The following is a 14,900-nucleotide window of genomic DNA, read 5'->3' as shown; positions in this document are numbered from 1 at the left end:
CTAACCTCTACATGCACATCCCATGCACACCTGTGCACCTCGTGAACATTCACATGCACACCTGTGCACACACCTACACAGGCACACACACAAAGAGAGAGAGGAGAGAGAGAATTAGCACCCATAACAGTTGCAGGGTTTGGGGAGAGGGGTATTGGGGCATGAGTTCTAAGGAGATGCCCAACCCATATCCATCACTACTGGACTAAAGCCAAGTTATCCGGCATCTCCGAGGTTGCTTTGCCCCCTGTAAGTTGGTTATAATTCATATCCAGCATCTAAGGTTTTGAGAAGTTGGGAGATGTGGGTGACGGAAGAGTACCACAGTGTGTGAATTGGGATTGTTCTCGTAATGGTTGGTACTAGAAGTCATAATGACAGAACTCTGTGTCAGTGACATTCAGCTTTGATGGTGGTAATCCGGAGCAGGGAACCTGGTGGAGAACTTGAGGGCACCAAGCCAGGTGCTGATGTTGGGAAACGTCGTTCCCATCAATACCCTAACATTTGCTTTATCCTTGAGCCTCACACCCTTGTTGACACAGAGGCCATTAGGGAACAGTGGGCAGCCTTGGAAGTAATGGGCTGGAAGGAGGTGGCAGCTGGATTTCCTCTTGAGATGATAGTGTTATGGCCAATCTCAGGCTGTCACGAAGGCCACCGACATCTGCAGCAGCGTTGGGTTGGGATCAGGTCCCCTGTCGCTCTTGAGCCCACCCTTGGAAACAGTGCCAGGTCCAAAGCTTAACACTAAAGTTTCCCACGAGATCTCAAAGGCTTCTATGGAACCCAGGAACCAGCGTCAGTGGCATCAGTTGGCCTTGCGGATCATGCTGTCTGAGGGAAACGCAACAGTCTTCTTTCCAGGGACAAGGGGCAGCCGTGTGAAAAGCACAGGACCAGGATGGCCCATCAGCGTTGAGCCCGCCTGGACCAAAGTTCTGACTTGCTGCTGCTTCTCTAGGGAAAACAAGCATCTGGTTGTCTACAAAAGCCGGGCTGCTGTATGCTGCCTGCCTTTGAGGTGGCCGTGGTCTGCCCAGCCTGATTAATTAATATGTAGGTTAAATGGATAGCAATAAAGGATTATGCACATTGCCCATCAAATGGAACAGGGGGAGGCCATTCAAAACATGGCTAAAATTCTGATGTAGAGTGGAAATGTCAAGTTACAAATTGTTAACCAGAAAAGCAAGATATCATACTGAATATTTAATAGTGGCCAGTGCTTACAAGTGGAAAAACCACGGGGGCATGTGTGTATGCACCCCCAAAGTCAGGAAAGCGACACTTCCAGGCTCTCTCAACATGGGCTACAGACCAATGTGCATCAATGTAAACCTGTTTACTGTGCGTGTGTGTGTGTGTGGGGGGGGGTATTTTCAATAACCTTTTAATCTATATTCCCAGCTTTCTTCATCTAACGGGTACCTTCTGTGTCTTTTTTAAACTTGCAAAAGGGGGTGCCCAGAACAGGCACAGTCAAACCTGTACTGTTTTAAAGGGGACAAAACCGAGAACTCAAACAGTAGGGGACAGGATAGATGAACCGTGCACATTCACACGGGCAGCATTCACCAGCCCGAGGCTTTCCCGCTGAAGCTGATGCCCCCCTCAACCCCACTGCCTTGGGTCTTCCAAGCTCCTGATGGCTTGGATCCCACAGTAACCTGGCTTTAGTTACGCGATATCTCTGAGGGTCCAAGCCCAAATCTCCACCAGATGAGCCCAGGATCCCAGAACCTTAGGTCTCACATGCACTGCCTCCTAGAAGAACTCAATAAGCCACCGTGCTTCGGAAACAAACCCCTTTCTGCATGAAATTGTTATAAACATGGGGAATCGTGTTTTACTGTGTTTTTTCATTTGCCTGTTTGAGTCAGGGTCTCACATGGCACCGGCTGGCCTTAAACTCCATTATGTAGAAAGACTGACCTTGGCCTCTGACCCTCGTGCCTCTACCTCCTCCACGCTGGGATTCCCATTAGGAGCCACCACATCTGGTTTTACGCAGTGATAGGAATTCTACCCAAGGCTCTGTGCAGGCTGAGCCAACACTTTACAAACTGAGCTACAGCCCAGCCAGTTTGTTTCTTGAGACCAGATCTCTCTACGGAGCCCAAGATAGCCTCCAAGTCATAGCAATCTTTCTCTACGAGCCTTCAGATACCAGGACTATTAGAGGCCACCACACCCATCTGGTTTGCTTTCTTTCTATAAAAGTGAATCACAGAACCCTATCTATAGCATTGTTGAAAACAGAAAACTCTAATATATATACACACACACACACACACACAATACACAACACAACAAAAACCCATGGGAAGGAGGTTGTGGTGACTTGAAGAGGAATGACCTCCATAGGCTCACAGATTTGAAGGGGAATGACCTCCATAGGCTCACAGATTTGAAGGGGAATGACCTCCATAGGCTCACAGATTTGAAGGGGAATGACCTCCATAGGCTCACAGATTTGAAGGGGAATGACCTCCATAGGCTCACAGATTTGAAGGGGAGTGACCTCCGTAGGCTATAGTTTGAAGGGGAATGACCTCCATAGGCTATAGTTTGAAGGGGAATGACCTCCATAGGCTATAGTTTGAAGGGGAGTGACCTCCATAGGCTCACAGATTTGAAGGGGAATGGCCTCCGTAGGCTCACAGATTTGAAGGGGAGTGACCTCCGTAGGCTCACAGATTTGAAGGGGAATGACCTCCGTAGGCTCACAGATTTGAAGGGGAATGACCTCCATAGGCTCACAGATTTGAAGGGGAATGACCTCCATAGGCTCACAGATTTGAAGGGGAGTGACCTCCGTAGGCTCACAGATTTGAAGGGGAGTGACCTCCATAGGCTCACAGAATTGAAGGGGAATGACCTCCATAGGCTCACAGATTTGAACGTTTGGCCATCAGGGAGTGGCACTACTACTCGAGAGGGATTAGGTGTGGCCTTTTTGGAGGAATCGTGTCACTGGGGGTGTGCTTTGCGATTGCAAAAGTCCAAGCCGGTGCTCGTGTCTCTCCTCCTGCTGCCGGCAGATCTGGATGTAGAACTCTCAGCTACCGTGTCTGCGTGCGTGACACCCTGCTTTACCACCACGACGATGGGCTAAGCCTCCGAAACCATAGCCAGCACCAGTGAAATGCTTTCCTTTACCAGAGTTGTCATGGTGGTGTGTCTTCACAGAACACTGACTGTGACAGAGGCATAGTTAGAGAAGAGAGCGGTAGTGCTGAAATCACGGAGGACCTGGCATTGTCACAGCTGTAAATACCTGCCTGCCTGTTGCTCATATTAGCATATGTGCTATTTCTAACCTCTAGAAACTTAACATTAAGAGAAGAATGACTGATATTGGTTATTTCTATAGAAATACAGGTGGAAGGGCATGTGTTTCTTGGGCTCTGCTGGCCTGCCACGTAGGTTCCGGCGAGGACCCCCCTTGGGGTTGCAATGGGAAGGTTGTCCATTGCTTTATCACGGTGACCTGAGAAGAAGGGTTTGATTGTATAGTGTCCACCACATGACGGGACCGTGAGGTGGGGGCTCTTCATGTCTCAGTGGACCGGAGAGGGTTTCCCTCCTGTTTTTCCCTTATTCAGCCTGGGACTCACTGTGAATGGTGCCAACACACTCAGTGTGGGTCTCCCTTCCTTGGTTAATCCAATCTGGAAACCCCTTGAAGGCCCATGCAGAGCTGTGTCTCCCAACTGATTCTAAGGCAGCCTAGCTGGCTATGGAAAAGCAGCCCTGTTTTCCCAGCCCCTCACCCCTACTTCTGCGGCTCCTCTCAGTTTCCACCGTGTCTCTTCCTCCTTTCCCTGCTGAAGATTGACGTCCGTGCCTTCACACGCTAAGAATCAGAAATGGGAAGTCATGTAAGTGGTAAGTAATGACGGTGGCCGTAGTACTCAAATGAAACAATTCCAGAAAGACCTCTGGCCAGGTTGAGCTGGTTTATTCTGCACCTCGCCCCCCAGATGAAGTGGACGCTTGTCCTTTGCCATCCGGAACTGTCGAGCGGTGAGATTACTGGATGGATCGAAGCAGCAAACAGGAAAGCATCGTGGTCACGAGGCATGGCCGGCAAGTGGGGCAGGTCCACCCAGGTGGCTACAGATCACAGCCGTCCAGCCACCTCTCCAGGGTGTCAGACAACTGGCAGTTCCTGGACCAGACGGGCCTGCAAGCAGAAGGCCAGAGAGCGGTCAGTGGTGGCTCGTTAGAGCCAGGGCTTGGGGTCCTCAGAGCTACACAGTTCATACCTAGCCCTGGGACATTTGTGTCTCCCCACTGTGGACACGTTTCCTCAGGCTTTTGTGGGTTTTGGTGCTCAACCTGGTGTGGATGTAGGTGCTTACTCCATAGTGTGCCCACACTACCCTTGCTTCACACGGGAACCCCACCCAGTTGGGGCACCACAGCCTTGTGATGTATTCCTCTGAAAGAGCTTCAGAGAGTTCTCCTAGGCCAGGGTCTTGGCTGTGTCCTAACGCTGGACTCCTTCCACCTGTCTGTGTACCTACTTCATCTAAAACGTCTTCCCTCTTCATTTTTCCTGGGCATTTGACTGATCCATTAGCCTTATCTCATCATATTCCCCAGTGGTCCTTCCCCTTGCATTCCAGTCCTGAATGCAAGGCCACATCTGGATCCAAGTCCCCAACCACATCTACTCCCGCTCCTCAGCCTTGCATGGCTCCACTCATCTTCGGCAGGGGGAAACCATACTAAGCCATGATCCCTGGCCCCTTGTAGCTAAGGAGTAGCAGAAAGCACACACATCCTCATTCCCAGAAATCCATGGCTCTTCACAGCTCAGTGGCAGGTGGTGTGGAGGGGGTCCCCAGGACTTTGGATTGTCTCTCCTCTTGTTCACACGGCACAGAAGGGTGACTCGGTCTGAGCTATGGCAGATCCACGGCCTGTCAGCTTACTTAGAGCCTGCCTTACCAGGAGTCTGGACAATAAGGCATCTCAGCCAGCGCGGCCCAGCTTCACAACAAAGATGACTTCAACTCATTAGCGTTAATCCCAGACTCAGCCGAGCTCGCCAATTAATCAGAAAGCCCACACCACATAAGAAGAGAAACGCTTATCATTAACAAGGAGATTCCACCATTGGGTGCAGTCTGCTCTGTTAGCAGTGAAATCGCATAATCCGATTCATGATGTTGACAACAATAAGCAGGCTTAGCAGGAGTTAAAGCTCCATAGCACCTACCTTGCTTTGATATCAAAATTAATTACAAAGGAATCCAAAATTTAAGCTTAAAAGGATAAAGTCATAAAAATTCTATTGTAAAAATACTTAGCCAGAGAATCAAGGGCTTGCTTGGTGGTGTTAGCAGTGTTCTGATACTGAGAAAACGTGTATGGAGCTCTTGTCAAGCCTCTGCTATAGATCCCTTAGATTCCTGCGCACCTGCATTTTCACGAGTGTGCAGAAGTACGTGTGTGGGTGTGCACGTGTGTGTGTATGTATGCACGTGGAAATCAGGGGATAAAAGCAGTGTTGTTCCTCAGTCATCGTCCACCTTGTCTTTGGAGACAGGGCCTCCCATTGGTCTGGAACTGGCTGGCCAGTGAGTTCCAGAGACCCACCCGTCTTCACCTCCCAGCGCTGGGATTACGAGTGTGTGTCACCATACTTAACATTTTTTAAAACGTGGGTTCTGAGGATCACACTTGGGTCCTTGTTCTCTCAAGGCAAGTACTGTACCATCTGAGCTGTCTCCTCAGTTCTTAAAGACATTTCTAAGAAGGGAGTTTACATAGACCCAGAAGCCACAAGAGAGAAGGCAGAGGGATTTGATTCTAAGAAAATGTTAGGTCTCATCTAGGATGAAGATGCTGTCAACAGTCAGAACACAAATAACAATCCTAAGAAAACAACCCCACAGATGTGATTATGAGCATTTACTAGCCCTGGTTTATAAAGGAAGCATTAAAAATAAGTAAGAAGGGGCTGGAGAGATGGCTTGGCAGTTAAAACATACACTGGACCAGAGTCCATTTCCCTACAACCACAAGAGCTCACAATTGCCTCTAACTCCAGCTCCAGGGAGCACAATGGCCTCTTCTAGCATTGCACACATACACACACACACACACACACACACACACACACACACACCATAGCCCCATATACCACACACACACACCATACATACATACACACACACCATAGCCCCATATACCACACACACCACACATACATACCATACATACCACACACTCATAACACACACACCACACTTACATACCATACATACCACACACTCATAACACACACACCACACTTACATACCATACATACCACACACTCATAACACACACACCACATACACTACAGACACCACACACACCATACATACATACCATAATATCACACGCATGCTATACACACGCCACACATACTACACACACGCACATATACACACACCACACATGTATTACACAGATACACACACACATGCACCACACACCACACACACACATACCACATATATACTATACATACACCACACACACACAGTTATTAATGTGAGCCATGGTGTTGACTCGTCATTGTCACCCTCACTTAAGCACACCGAGAGCACACGCCTCTAAGTGTCTTCAGAATAGTACCTCCACGGAGCTTCCACTGAGCAGGGACTCTGAGTGTGGGCAGCACCATCCCATGGACTAAAGGTCCTGGGTTGACCAAAAGGAAAATAAAGCTGAGAACCAGAATTCACCTCCTGTTACTTCCTGAGTGTGACTACCACGTGACCGGCCACCTCCCACACTCCCACCACCGCGACTGCCCTGCCACGAGAGCCTGAGCTCCTCAAACTGCGAGCCAGATGCATTGGGTTTCTTCCTGCCCTCGGCTGCTTCTGTCGGGAACCTGGTCACAGCCAGAGAAGGGCCCCAAACAGCCTTGTTGAGCCTCCAGCACGGGCTGCAAAGGACACGCCACTTACCATGCACCCATCCCTTCTTTTCCTTTCACGATTTTCTTGGCACATTCGATCGTATCCTTTAAGTTTGGGTTCAGTAACGCTGCAAAGAGAAGGAATCCGAATGATGCCGTGGCGTTCGGTGACGGCAAGCGTGCCTTTCTACCACACAACCTCACTTCCCATTGCTAGCCCACACAGCCGGCCATTGAAGACACAGGCAGGGGGACCCAAGGCCTGTGGTTTCCAATCTGGGACTTTAGAGAGCAGCGTGGAGAGGGAACAGAGGCTTCTGGATCTTCTGGTGCAGCCTGGGTGGAGACTGATGTGTGGGTGTAGGCCCAACAGAAGCTGAAGGCCCTGGACCACTGCTATTGACCAGGGTGGGGGAGATGCGCTCTCTTTGATGAAGCCTGGGGGTGCTGAGACTAACACTTAGACCCTCGGCTGCAGAAACACCTGATATTAGGGAGACCAAGCCTGGCCTCTTGGTACTTAGGAGCCCCTTCAATTGTGTCTGCCCCAGCTCCACTCACCAGCCATGTGGCCTTGGGTGTAAACTCATTGCTTCTGGGCCCCAGTTTGCCCATTTATAGAATGGGAAGAGAAGCAATACATGCTCCCGAGAGGCCGCTGTGAGGACTGAGTGAACTGATACCTGCACAGGCTCAGGGAAGTCCCTAGAAGCTCACAGAGCACAGGAGTGGATCCTAGCCAGCTGCTTGCTCAAGGCCACAGGTTCTTAGGTCCCTTTAAGGGTGGCAGATACGCTCCCTTTGGAGCCAGTACCTGTCTCCTCCCTACAGCTACTTCTGACTGTCATGGTGACCGTATGGGTCCCCTGTGGAGCTAATGCTGCGGCATGGGTGACCAGAAAGAGTAATCTTTCCCACTCTAAGCAGCGTGGGTTCTACGGCTTGCTCCTGCTTCCAACATCCCAGCCTTCCCAGCACCTTCTGGGCCTGTCTGGCCTTGGTCCCGTCGCTCTTTCTTCTCAGGCTAGCATGCCTTTCTCAGCATTCCCTGTCAGGGTCCCTACCTCCTAGGGACAAGCTTTAGACACAGCCCAGGCCAATTCCCTCCAACACCTAGGCTCTGCAGCCTCCAGCGCCCCGAGGGATGGGAAGGAAGGGACCCACCAGAGCAGGACACACTGCAGAGATTCTTGCCATGGTCACACCAGTCGCTGTCTCGGATCTGAAAGAGGCCAAACCCAGTGTAGCCAGCTTTTGAGTTCTCATAGACAGCCGAGGGGTTGAACTTGCTCTCAAAAAAGGCCAGGCACACCCCTAAGAGGTGAAACAGCAAGGGTTGTGAGAAGATGCCGGGTACAGGGTAGGGGTTGCAGGGTGGAGAGCGGAGATCGAGGAGGCAAGGAGAGACGGGCTGCAAGGGTCCTACTCACAGTTCTCAAGGCTGTAGCCCTCAAAATAATTCAAGCCTCCGTCACGGAGCCTCTTAGCCACTACGCAGCGCCCCAAGATGGAAGCTCCAATGGGAGTCAGCAAGTAGCTGATGAACAGAAGAGTCAGGTACACCTGCATCTTCTCCGCGCTCTGGTGGCTCAGGGCTGTGGATGCCAGCTGTATGGACGGTCTCAGGCAGCTCCTTCCAAGGTCACAGGGACACTGGACTTCCCGGGGAAAAGAGAGGCACTGGAGAAGGCGGGATTCAGGGCCTCTAGGGAAAAACAGCATCACCTGCCTACCTGTGATGAAGGATCTCCCCCTCCTTGACTCTTTTCTCCTGCAGCATGGGCTCCTGAGGTCATCTCACCCAGACCTCCCATTTCCAGAGGAAACTACACTCCAGAAGTTCTCTGTCTTCCAGAAGGACCCAGTGGCTTCTTGGATTCTAGCCTGCCATTTTGTTCCATCAGTTGATGTGGATGCTTTCCTGCCCCTTGATTTAGTTCAGTCTATTGTGAAAGGAAAACTCACTATGGATTTTGGGGAGAAGAAGATGAGAAGGGAGACAAGAAGGAAGAGAAGGAAGGAAAGGGGGAAGAGAAAGAGGAAGAAGAGGAGGAAGAGGAAAAGGAGAAAAGAGGAGGATGAGAAAGAGCAGAGGGAGAGGAGGAGGAAGAGGAGGAGGGAAAAGAGGAGAAAGAGGAGGAAGAAGAGGAGGGAGAGGAGGAGGGAAAGGAAAAGGTAAAAAGAGGAGGAGGAGAAAGAGCAGAGGGAGAAGATGAGGGAGAGGAGGGAGAGAAGGAGGAAGAGGAAGAAGGAGAGGAGGAAGAGAAGTAGGGAGAGGAAGAGGGAGAGAAGGAGGAACAGGAGGAGGGAGAGGAGGGAGAGAAGGAGGGAGAGGAGGAGGGAGAGGTGGGAGTGAAAGAGGGAGAGAAGGGAAAGGAGGAGGGAGAGGAGAACGGAGAGGAGGAGAGAGAGAAGGGGAGAAAGGGGAGGAGGGAGAGGAGGAGGACAACTCGCTGTGTGTGGTAATCGAGCACCATCATGCCCCCTTGTTGACTTAGTTCTTTGGCTGCCTTCTAGCCCACAACAGCCCCATCGGCCTCACTCTTTCACAATGGTCTTAGTCCCAGGTTTTCTGCTTACAGCCTCCACTGACCTTGTCCCTGGCTGTCCATACAGAAGACAGCCCCAGAGGACTAGACACTGGCTTCACAGTGCCTCCTTTCCAAGTCTGTAGTGGTGGGGTGATCACTTGGATAATTGGTTCTTGACCTCACCTTCTCCACTTCCGCAGTGACCACTTAAACCTCTCACCCACTGGGGTCCATGTTGCCATCTTCAAGCGCAACTGAGCAATGGCTCCAAAACATGGACAAAATGTCACCTTGAGACGCTGCTGGCATTCCACTCCTCACCACACTCAAGCCTTGTTGTGCAAGCCCTCCAGGACCTGGCTTTACCCCGCTGAACTTCCATCAAGAGGAAACAACTTAGCCCTTGAGAACTCTCGCAGTTCACCCTGCCCAGGCCTGTCTGTAAGAACCACGCTCCTTACACCTCGCGCCCACTAGAATCTCACCTTGGTGCCCTCGAACACGGGCCTCCCCCATCCACAGGGCTCCACCCACATGGTGCTCTCCATCTTCTGGCCCCCAGCCCTGGTGACCCCCTGAAGGCTGACCGGTCATGAGATCTCCCTTCCCCCACGCAGCTCTTGTAGCTCACCGTTCCTTCCTTGACCCCTAGAGAGTGAATCCTGTTTCCCATGCTTCAGAACAAAAGATATGACTGGAAAGCCTCTTCCCAGGGTCCCCACACTCTGTCACTACAGACCAGTGCACGGTCACCCTCACACTGCTGTGTGTTACCATTCACATGTGTATGTACGTCCTCCAGGCTATATTCTCCAACACTAACAACTCCAAGCCCTGGCTTGGGCTAAAAAGCTCTTTGGGGATTGGAGCCCTCAAATACCTGGTGGGTGGTTTAGGTGTGCCCTTAGCCTCCTGTGATTGGACCCTTGGCCCCCATGTGGTGATGCTGTTTCTGAAGGGTTGAAAGCCTTTACGAGGTGACACCAGCCCCGCTCACTAGCTCTTCTCTGCTTCCTGACTGCAGTCACCTTGTGGCTTTATAAACGTGACTAGTCACCCCATGCTCTTGTCACCATGATGGCAGTGCCCCCAAACCAGAGCCACAGACAACTTTTCCCATCTCTATGTGGCCAGGTATTTGGTCCCTTCTGTAACAAGCAAAATGTCCTCTGGAGAATAAAATTGCTGTCTATCATGAACTAGGAGCTTGGATGAAAGTTTTAATTGGGGCAAAGGTGGCAAACATCTGTTTAATCCAGTTGTGTAGTTAGATGTAAATGCATCCACTGTCTCAGAAAGACGTAGTATCTGGAACGCAGATTGCAAGCTCAGCCTTGGTACCCAGATAGCCTGGGCCCCAGTCACTGCTCTGCCACTCGGGAGTTGGGGTGTCAGAGACCCCCAGCGGTGACCTTAGCCCAGTCACTCGGCTTCTCTGTGCTTGCCTCGTTGCCTGGCCTGATTGTGAGAAAATTACTTCAGTGCAGCAAGCCCCACATGCTCTGGAGATAGCCCTGTTCTGCGATCTGGTTCCTGCCCTGGGTCCTCATTACTTACTAAATTTCTTCGCATGTGGAGAAAGCCTGTGTTGACATTTTCCAGTTAAGCAAACAGTATTTCAGGAAATGTCAGTCTTTCCCGAGCCAGGCCCTGTCTCGGCTCATGAAAGACAAGCTCTTATTTCCCTCCCTCCTGCAGCCGATTCGGCAGGAACATGGACATTGCTCTGAAGCCCACCCAGCCCTCACCTGCCTGTCTGCAGGTCACCACCAGGTCTAACTAATTATGGGTTTCCAACAGCACCCCACACACACTGTTCCGTTCCCTGATCTGGTCCCTGAGCACCTCTGCAGTCTGACCCCAAGGCACTCCAGACTCTTCCTTCACCTGCTCTTCCACAGGCTCTGCGCACACTTTCCTTTGACCACACCACTCCGACATGGCCACACCACTACCACCACAACCATGTCACTACCACCATGACCACGCTACTCTGACATGACCGTGCTACTCCAACATGACATGACCACGCTACTCCAGCATGACCCTGCTACTCCAACATGACATGACCACGCTACTCCAACATGACCACGCTACTCCAGCATGACCCTGCTACTCCAGCATGACCATGCTACTCCAACATGACCGTGCTACTCCAGCATGACCATGCTACTCCAACATGACCGTGCTACTCCAACATGACCGTGCTACTCCAGCATGACCATGCTACTCCAACATGACCGTGCTACTCCAGCATGACCATGCTACTCCAACATGACATGACCACGCTACTCCAACATGACCATGCTACTCCAACATGACAATGACCATGCTACTCCAACATGACATGACCACGCTACTCCAACATGACCGTGCTACTCCAACATGACATGACCACGCTACTCCAACATGACCATGCTACTCAACATGACAATGACCATGCTACTCCGACATGACCATGCTACTCCAACATGATCGTGCTACTCCAGCATGACCATGCTACTCCAGCATGACCATGCTACTCAACATGACATGACCATGCTACTCAACATGACCATGCTACTCCGACATGACCACACCACTACTGCCATGACGATGCCACTCCCAACCATGACCCTGCTACTCCAGCATGACCACGCTACTCCAGCATGACCACGCTACTCCAGCATGACCATGCTACTCCAGCATGACCATGCTACTCCAACATGACATGACCATGCTACTCCAACATGACATGACCACACTACTCCGACATGACCATGCTACTCCAACATGACCATGCTACTCCAACATGACATGACCACGCTACTCCGACATGACCATGCTACTCCAGCATGACATGACCACGCTACTCCGACATGACCATGCTACTCCAGCATGACCATGCTACTCCAACATGACATGACCATGCTACTCCAACATGACATGACCACGCTACTCCGACATGACCATGCTACTCCAGCATGACCATGCTACTCCAACATGACATGACCACGCTACTCCGACATGATCGTGCTACTCCAGCATGACATGACCACGCTACTCCGACATGACCACACCACTACTGCCATGGCGATGCCACTCCCAACCATGACCGCACCACTCCCGGCTGTGACCTCACCACTCCCACCACGACCACGCCACTCATACCACGTGTCCTTTGCACCAGCCGCTCCTTCCACCTAGAACACAACTCCTCCAACCACCGTGGTTTTACCCTGGTTGTGGCCCATCATGGAAAGCAGCATTAGTTGTCTTTGTAATACACACTAACAGCAATCCCTGTGTTGATTTGCTCTCTTGCGTATGTATGACTTCTCTCTCAGACCAGAATGCAAGTGCTGGGTGAGCAGAGAGTTTGCCTGACGCTGCGTCCTCCGCAGAGGTTAGTGCCTGGTACACGCTAGTTCTCGATGCTCTTGTTTAAAGAACAAGTAAGCCTTCCCTTTCAAACTTGTCCCCGGATGATGAAGGGACTTTGCTGACCAGCGTGCTCTGCAGCAGGGTGTCCTCTGCCTGTCCCTGGTCCCGCCCACCAAAGCCCACTTACCAGCCCAGCAGGGTGTCCAAGGGCTCAGCAGCAGCTTCTGCGTTGCTTGCAGGCTAGGTGCTCTGCCTGCACTGGGTCCCTTGGGCTTTCTCAGATGCCAGTTCCTTAGTAACTCATTTGTCTTCACCCAAGAGTTTCTATACCATCGATCCTGCTCCATGAGCAACTCTTCTAGAACCTTCTCTATGACATCTGTGAACCAGAATGTTCTGAAAATGGAAGGGATCCATTGCCACTGAAACAGTACCAGCTTTTTCTCACAGTTACCTAGCGTAGGCCTCCGAAGACTCTGAGCAGGGTGCTGGCAAGGCCAGGCAGTAAATGTGGTGTCCTGAAAATATGGTTGTTACCAGGTGAGGGCTGTTGCTTGAAGGCCACCCTAACTGCTGAGGGCTGCCTCCACTCCTCACTCTGTTTAGTCATCAAAGCCATCAAGGGTGAGTCCATATGCCCTCCCACCATGATGCAATGCTATCTTCAGCCCTCGAGTCATCTCCTGCCTTCTCTTCCACTGTCCTGAGGACTTATGCCACTAGACTGATCTATTCAGACTCCAGGGACATCCCCTCATCTTGAGACCCTTGGCCTTAATCATGTCTGAAATCCCTTTTGCTAGTAACACATTTTAATGTCCCAAGGCTTATGACAGGGACACATTTTCCAGGACAGTACTCTGCCAACCACAGCATTCCTATAGGTGGAACATGTCTGCTCACAAGGCCCAGGATCAAGGAGGCTCTCCCTTGGGACCTAGGCAACCTAACCTGAGACATGAAAACGTGTTCAAGCCATCGTTAGGTTTCAAAAGATAAACGACCTTAAGATGAGAGAGGGAAGGTTGGTCTCTTGGAAACATGGAAGTGGTTCTGGCTGGCTCGGTTAAGACTGGTAATTGCACAATTGATTTAAATGAGACAGTGGCAGCCCAGCCACAAGTGCTTCTGCTTAGACCCAGAAGCACATCAGCCACTCTCAGCATCGGTCTCTTTTCAGGCACTGCCAACCACAGTGCTGTATGAGTGTGCATGTGTGCATGCACGTGTGTGTGTGTGTGTGTGTGTGTGCACGTGTGTGCGAGTGAGTGTACTAACTATATACTACACTGTGTCTCGCTTGGAGTGGGAGTTTCTATTGCTTAAAGACAGGAAAATCCACATCTCCTAACCCTCCCTTCTGAGCTGTCAAGATGCTTCAAACTTATTCTACATCTGCTCCTCCGGCAAAATACTTTTTTTTGAATGTAAGATTTATTATTTTATATATATGGATGCTTTGCCCGCGTGTGCATCCATCTGCACACCAGAAGAGGGCATCTGATCCCATCTACAGCTACAGATGGTCTCCATGTGGGTGCTGGGATCGAACTCAGGACCCCTGGAAGCGCAGTCAGTGCTCTTAACTGCTGAGCCATCTCTCCAGCCCCACAAAACACTCCTTGATAAGCTGCATTTTTCAGGTTTCTCAAAGCACTTAACTTGCTTTCAGTGTTACCTTAAGCTAGAGAGACCAACCTGTGTCTGGTGTGGGTAAGACCTGCCTGTCTTACCCTCACCTTGGCCGTCATGCCAGCACTGAGGGGATGTCTGGTGCCATTAACCCCACAGCCAAGGTGTAGGAGCATCCATTGCTACCCACACCAGAGAGCAGCATGCAACCTGCAGTGCTTCTAAAGAACTTGGAGTTAGCACACCCCTAGAGCCTCTAGTCAGGAGGCCATAGCACTTCAGGAGAGAGCAGAGTCTTCTAGTTGGCTTGGCTTCCAGAACCTCTGCCTCCTCTACAGCCCATTGCTGTCTGTGCAAACTTCCTCACCTACTTGGGTCAGGACAGAGAGGTCACTGGGGCATCCTAGGAAGCATGCCCCATGCTACCATTATTGCTACTGGCTAAGGGC

General features: G+C 51.0%; 1 protein-coding gene across 1 annotated transcript; it reads right to left on the bottom strand.

Moving 5' to 3' along the window:
- Positions 1-4,024: 4,024 nt before the first annotated feature.
- Positions 4,025-13,144, bottom strand: Lyzl4 (lysozyme like 4). The gene is made up of 5 exons (XM_075967681.1): positions 13,007-13,144; positions 8,356-8,630; positions 8,090-8,239; positions 6,975-7,053; positions 4,025-4,189 (listed from the first exon to the last, which is right to left on the bottom strand). Exons 2-5 carry the CDS (start codon positions 8,492-8,494, stop codon positions 4,120-4,122), a joined length of 438 nt encoding a protein of 145 aa, XP_075823796.1. The 5' UTR covers positions 8,495-8,630; positions 13,007-13,144; the 3' UTR covers positions 4,025-4,119.
- Between the last annotated feature and the right edge of the window lie 1,756 nt (positions 13,145-14,900).

Source organism: Microtus pennsylvanicus, chromosome 3 (genome assembly GCF_037038515.1).
Source record: "Microtus pennsylvanicus isolate mMicPen1 chromosome 3, mMicPen1.hap1, whole genome shotgun sequence".
Taxonomy (NCBI): domain Eukaryota; kingdom Metazoa; phylum Chordata; class Mammalia; order Rodentia; family Cricetidae; genus Microtus; species Microtus pennsylvanicus.
Note: the sequence above shows the minus strand (reverse complement) of the source record. Positions and strands in the feature narration are given on the sequence as shown.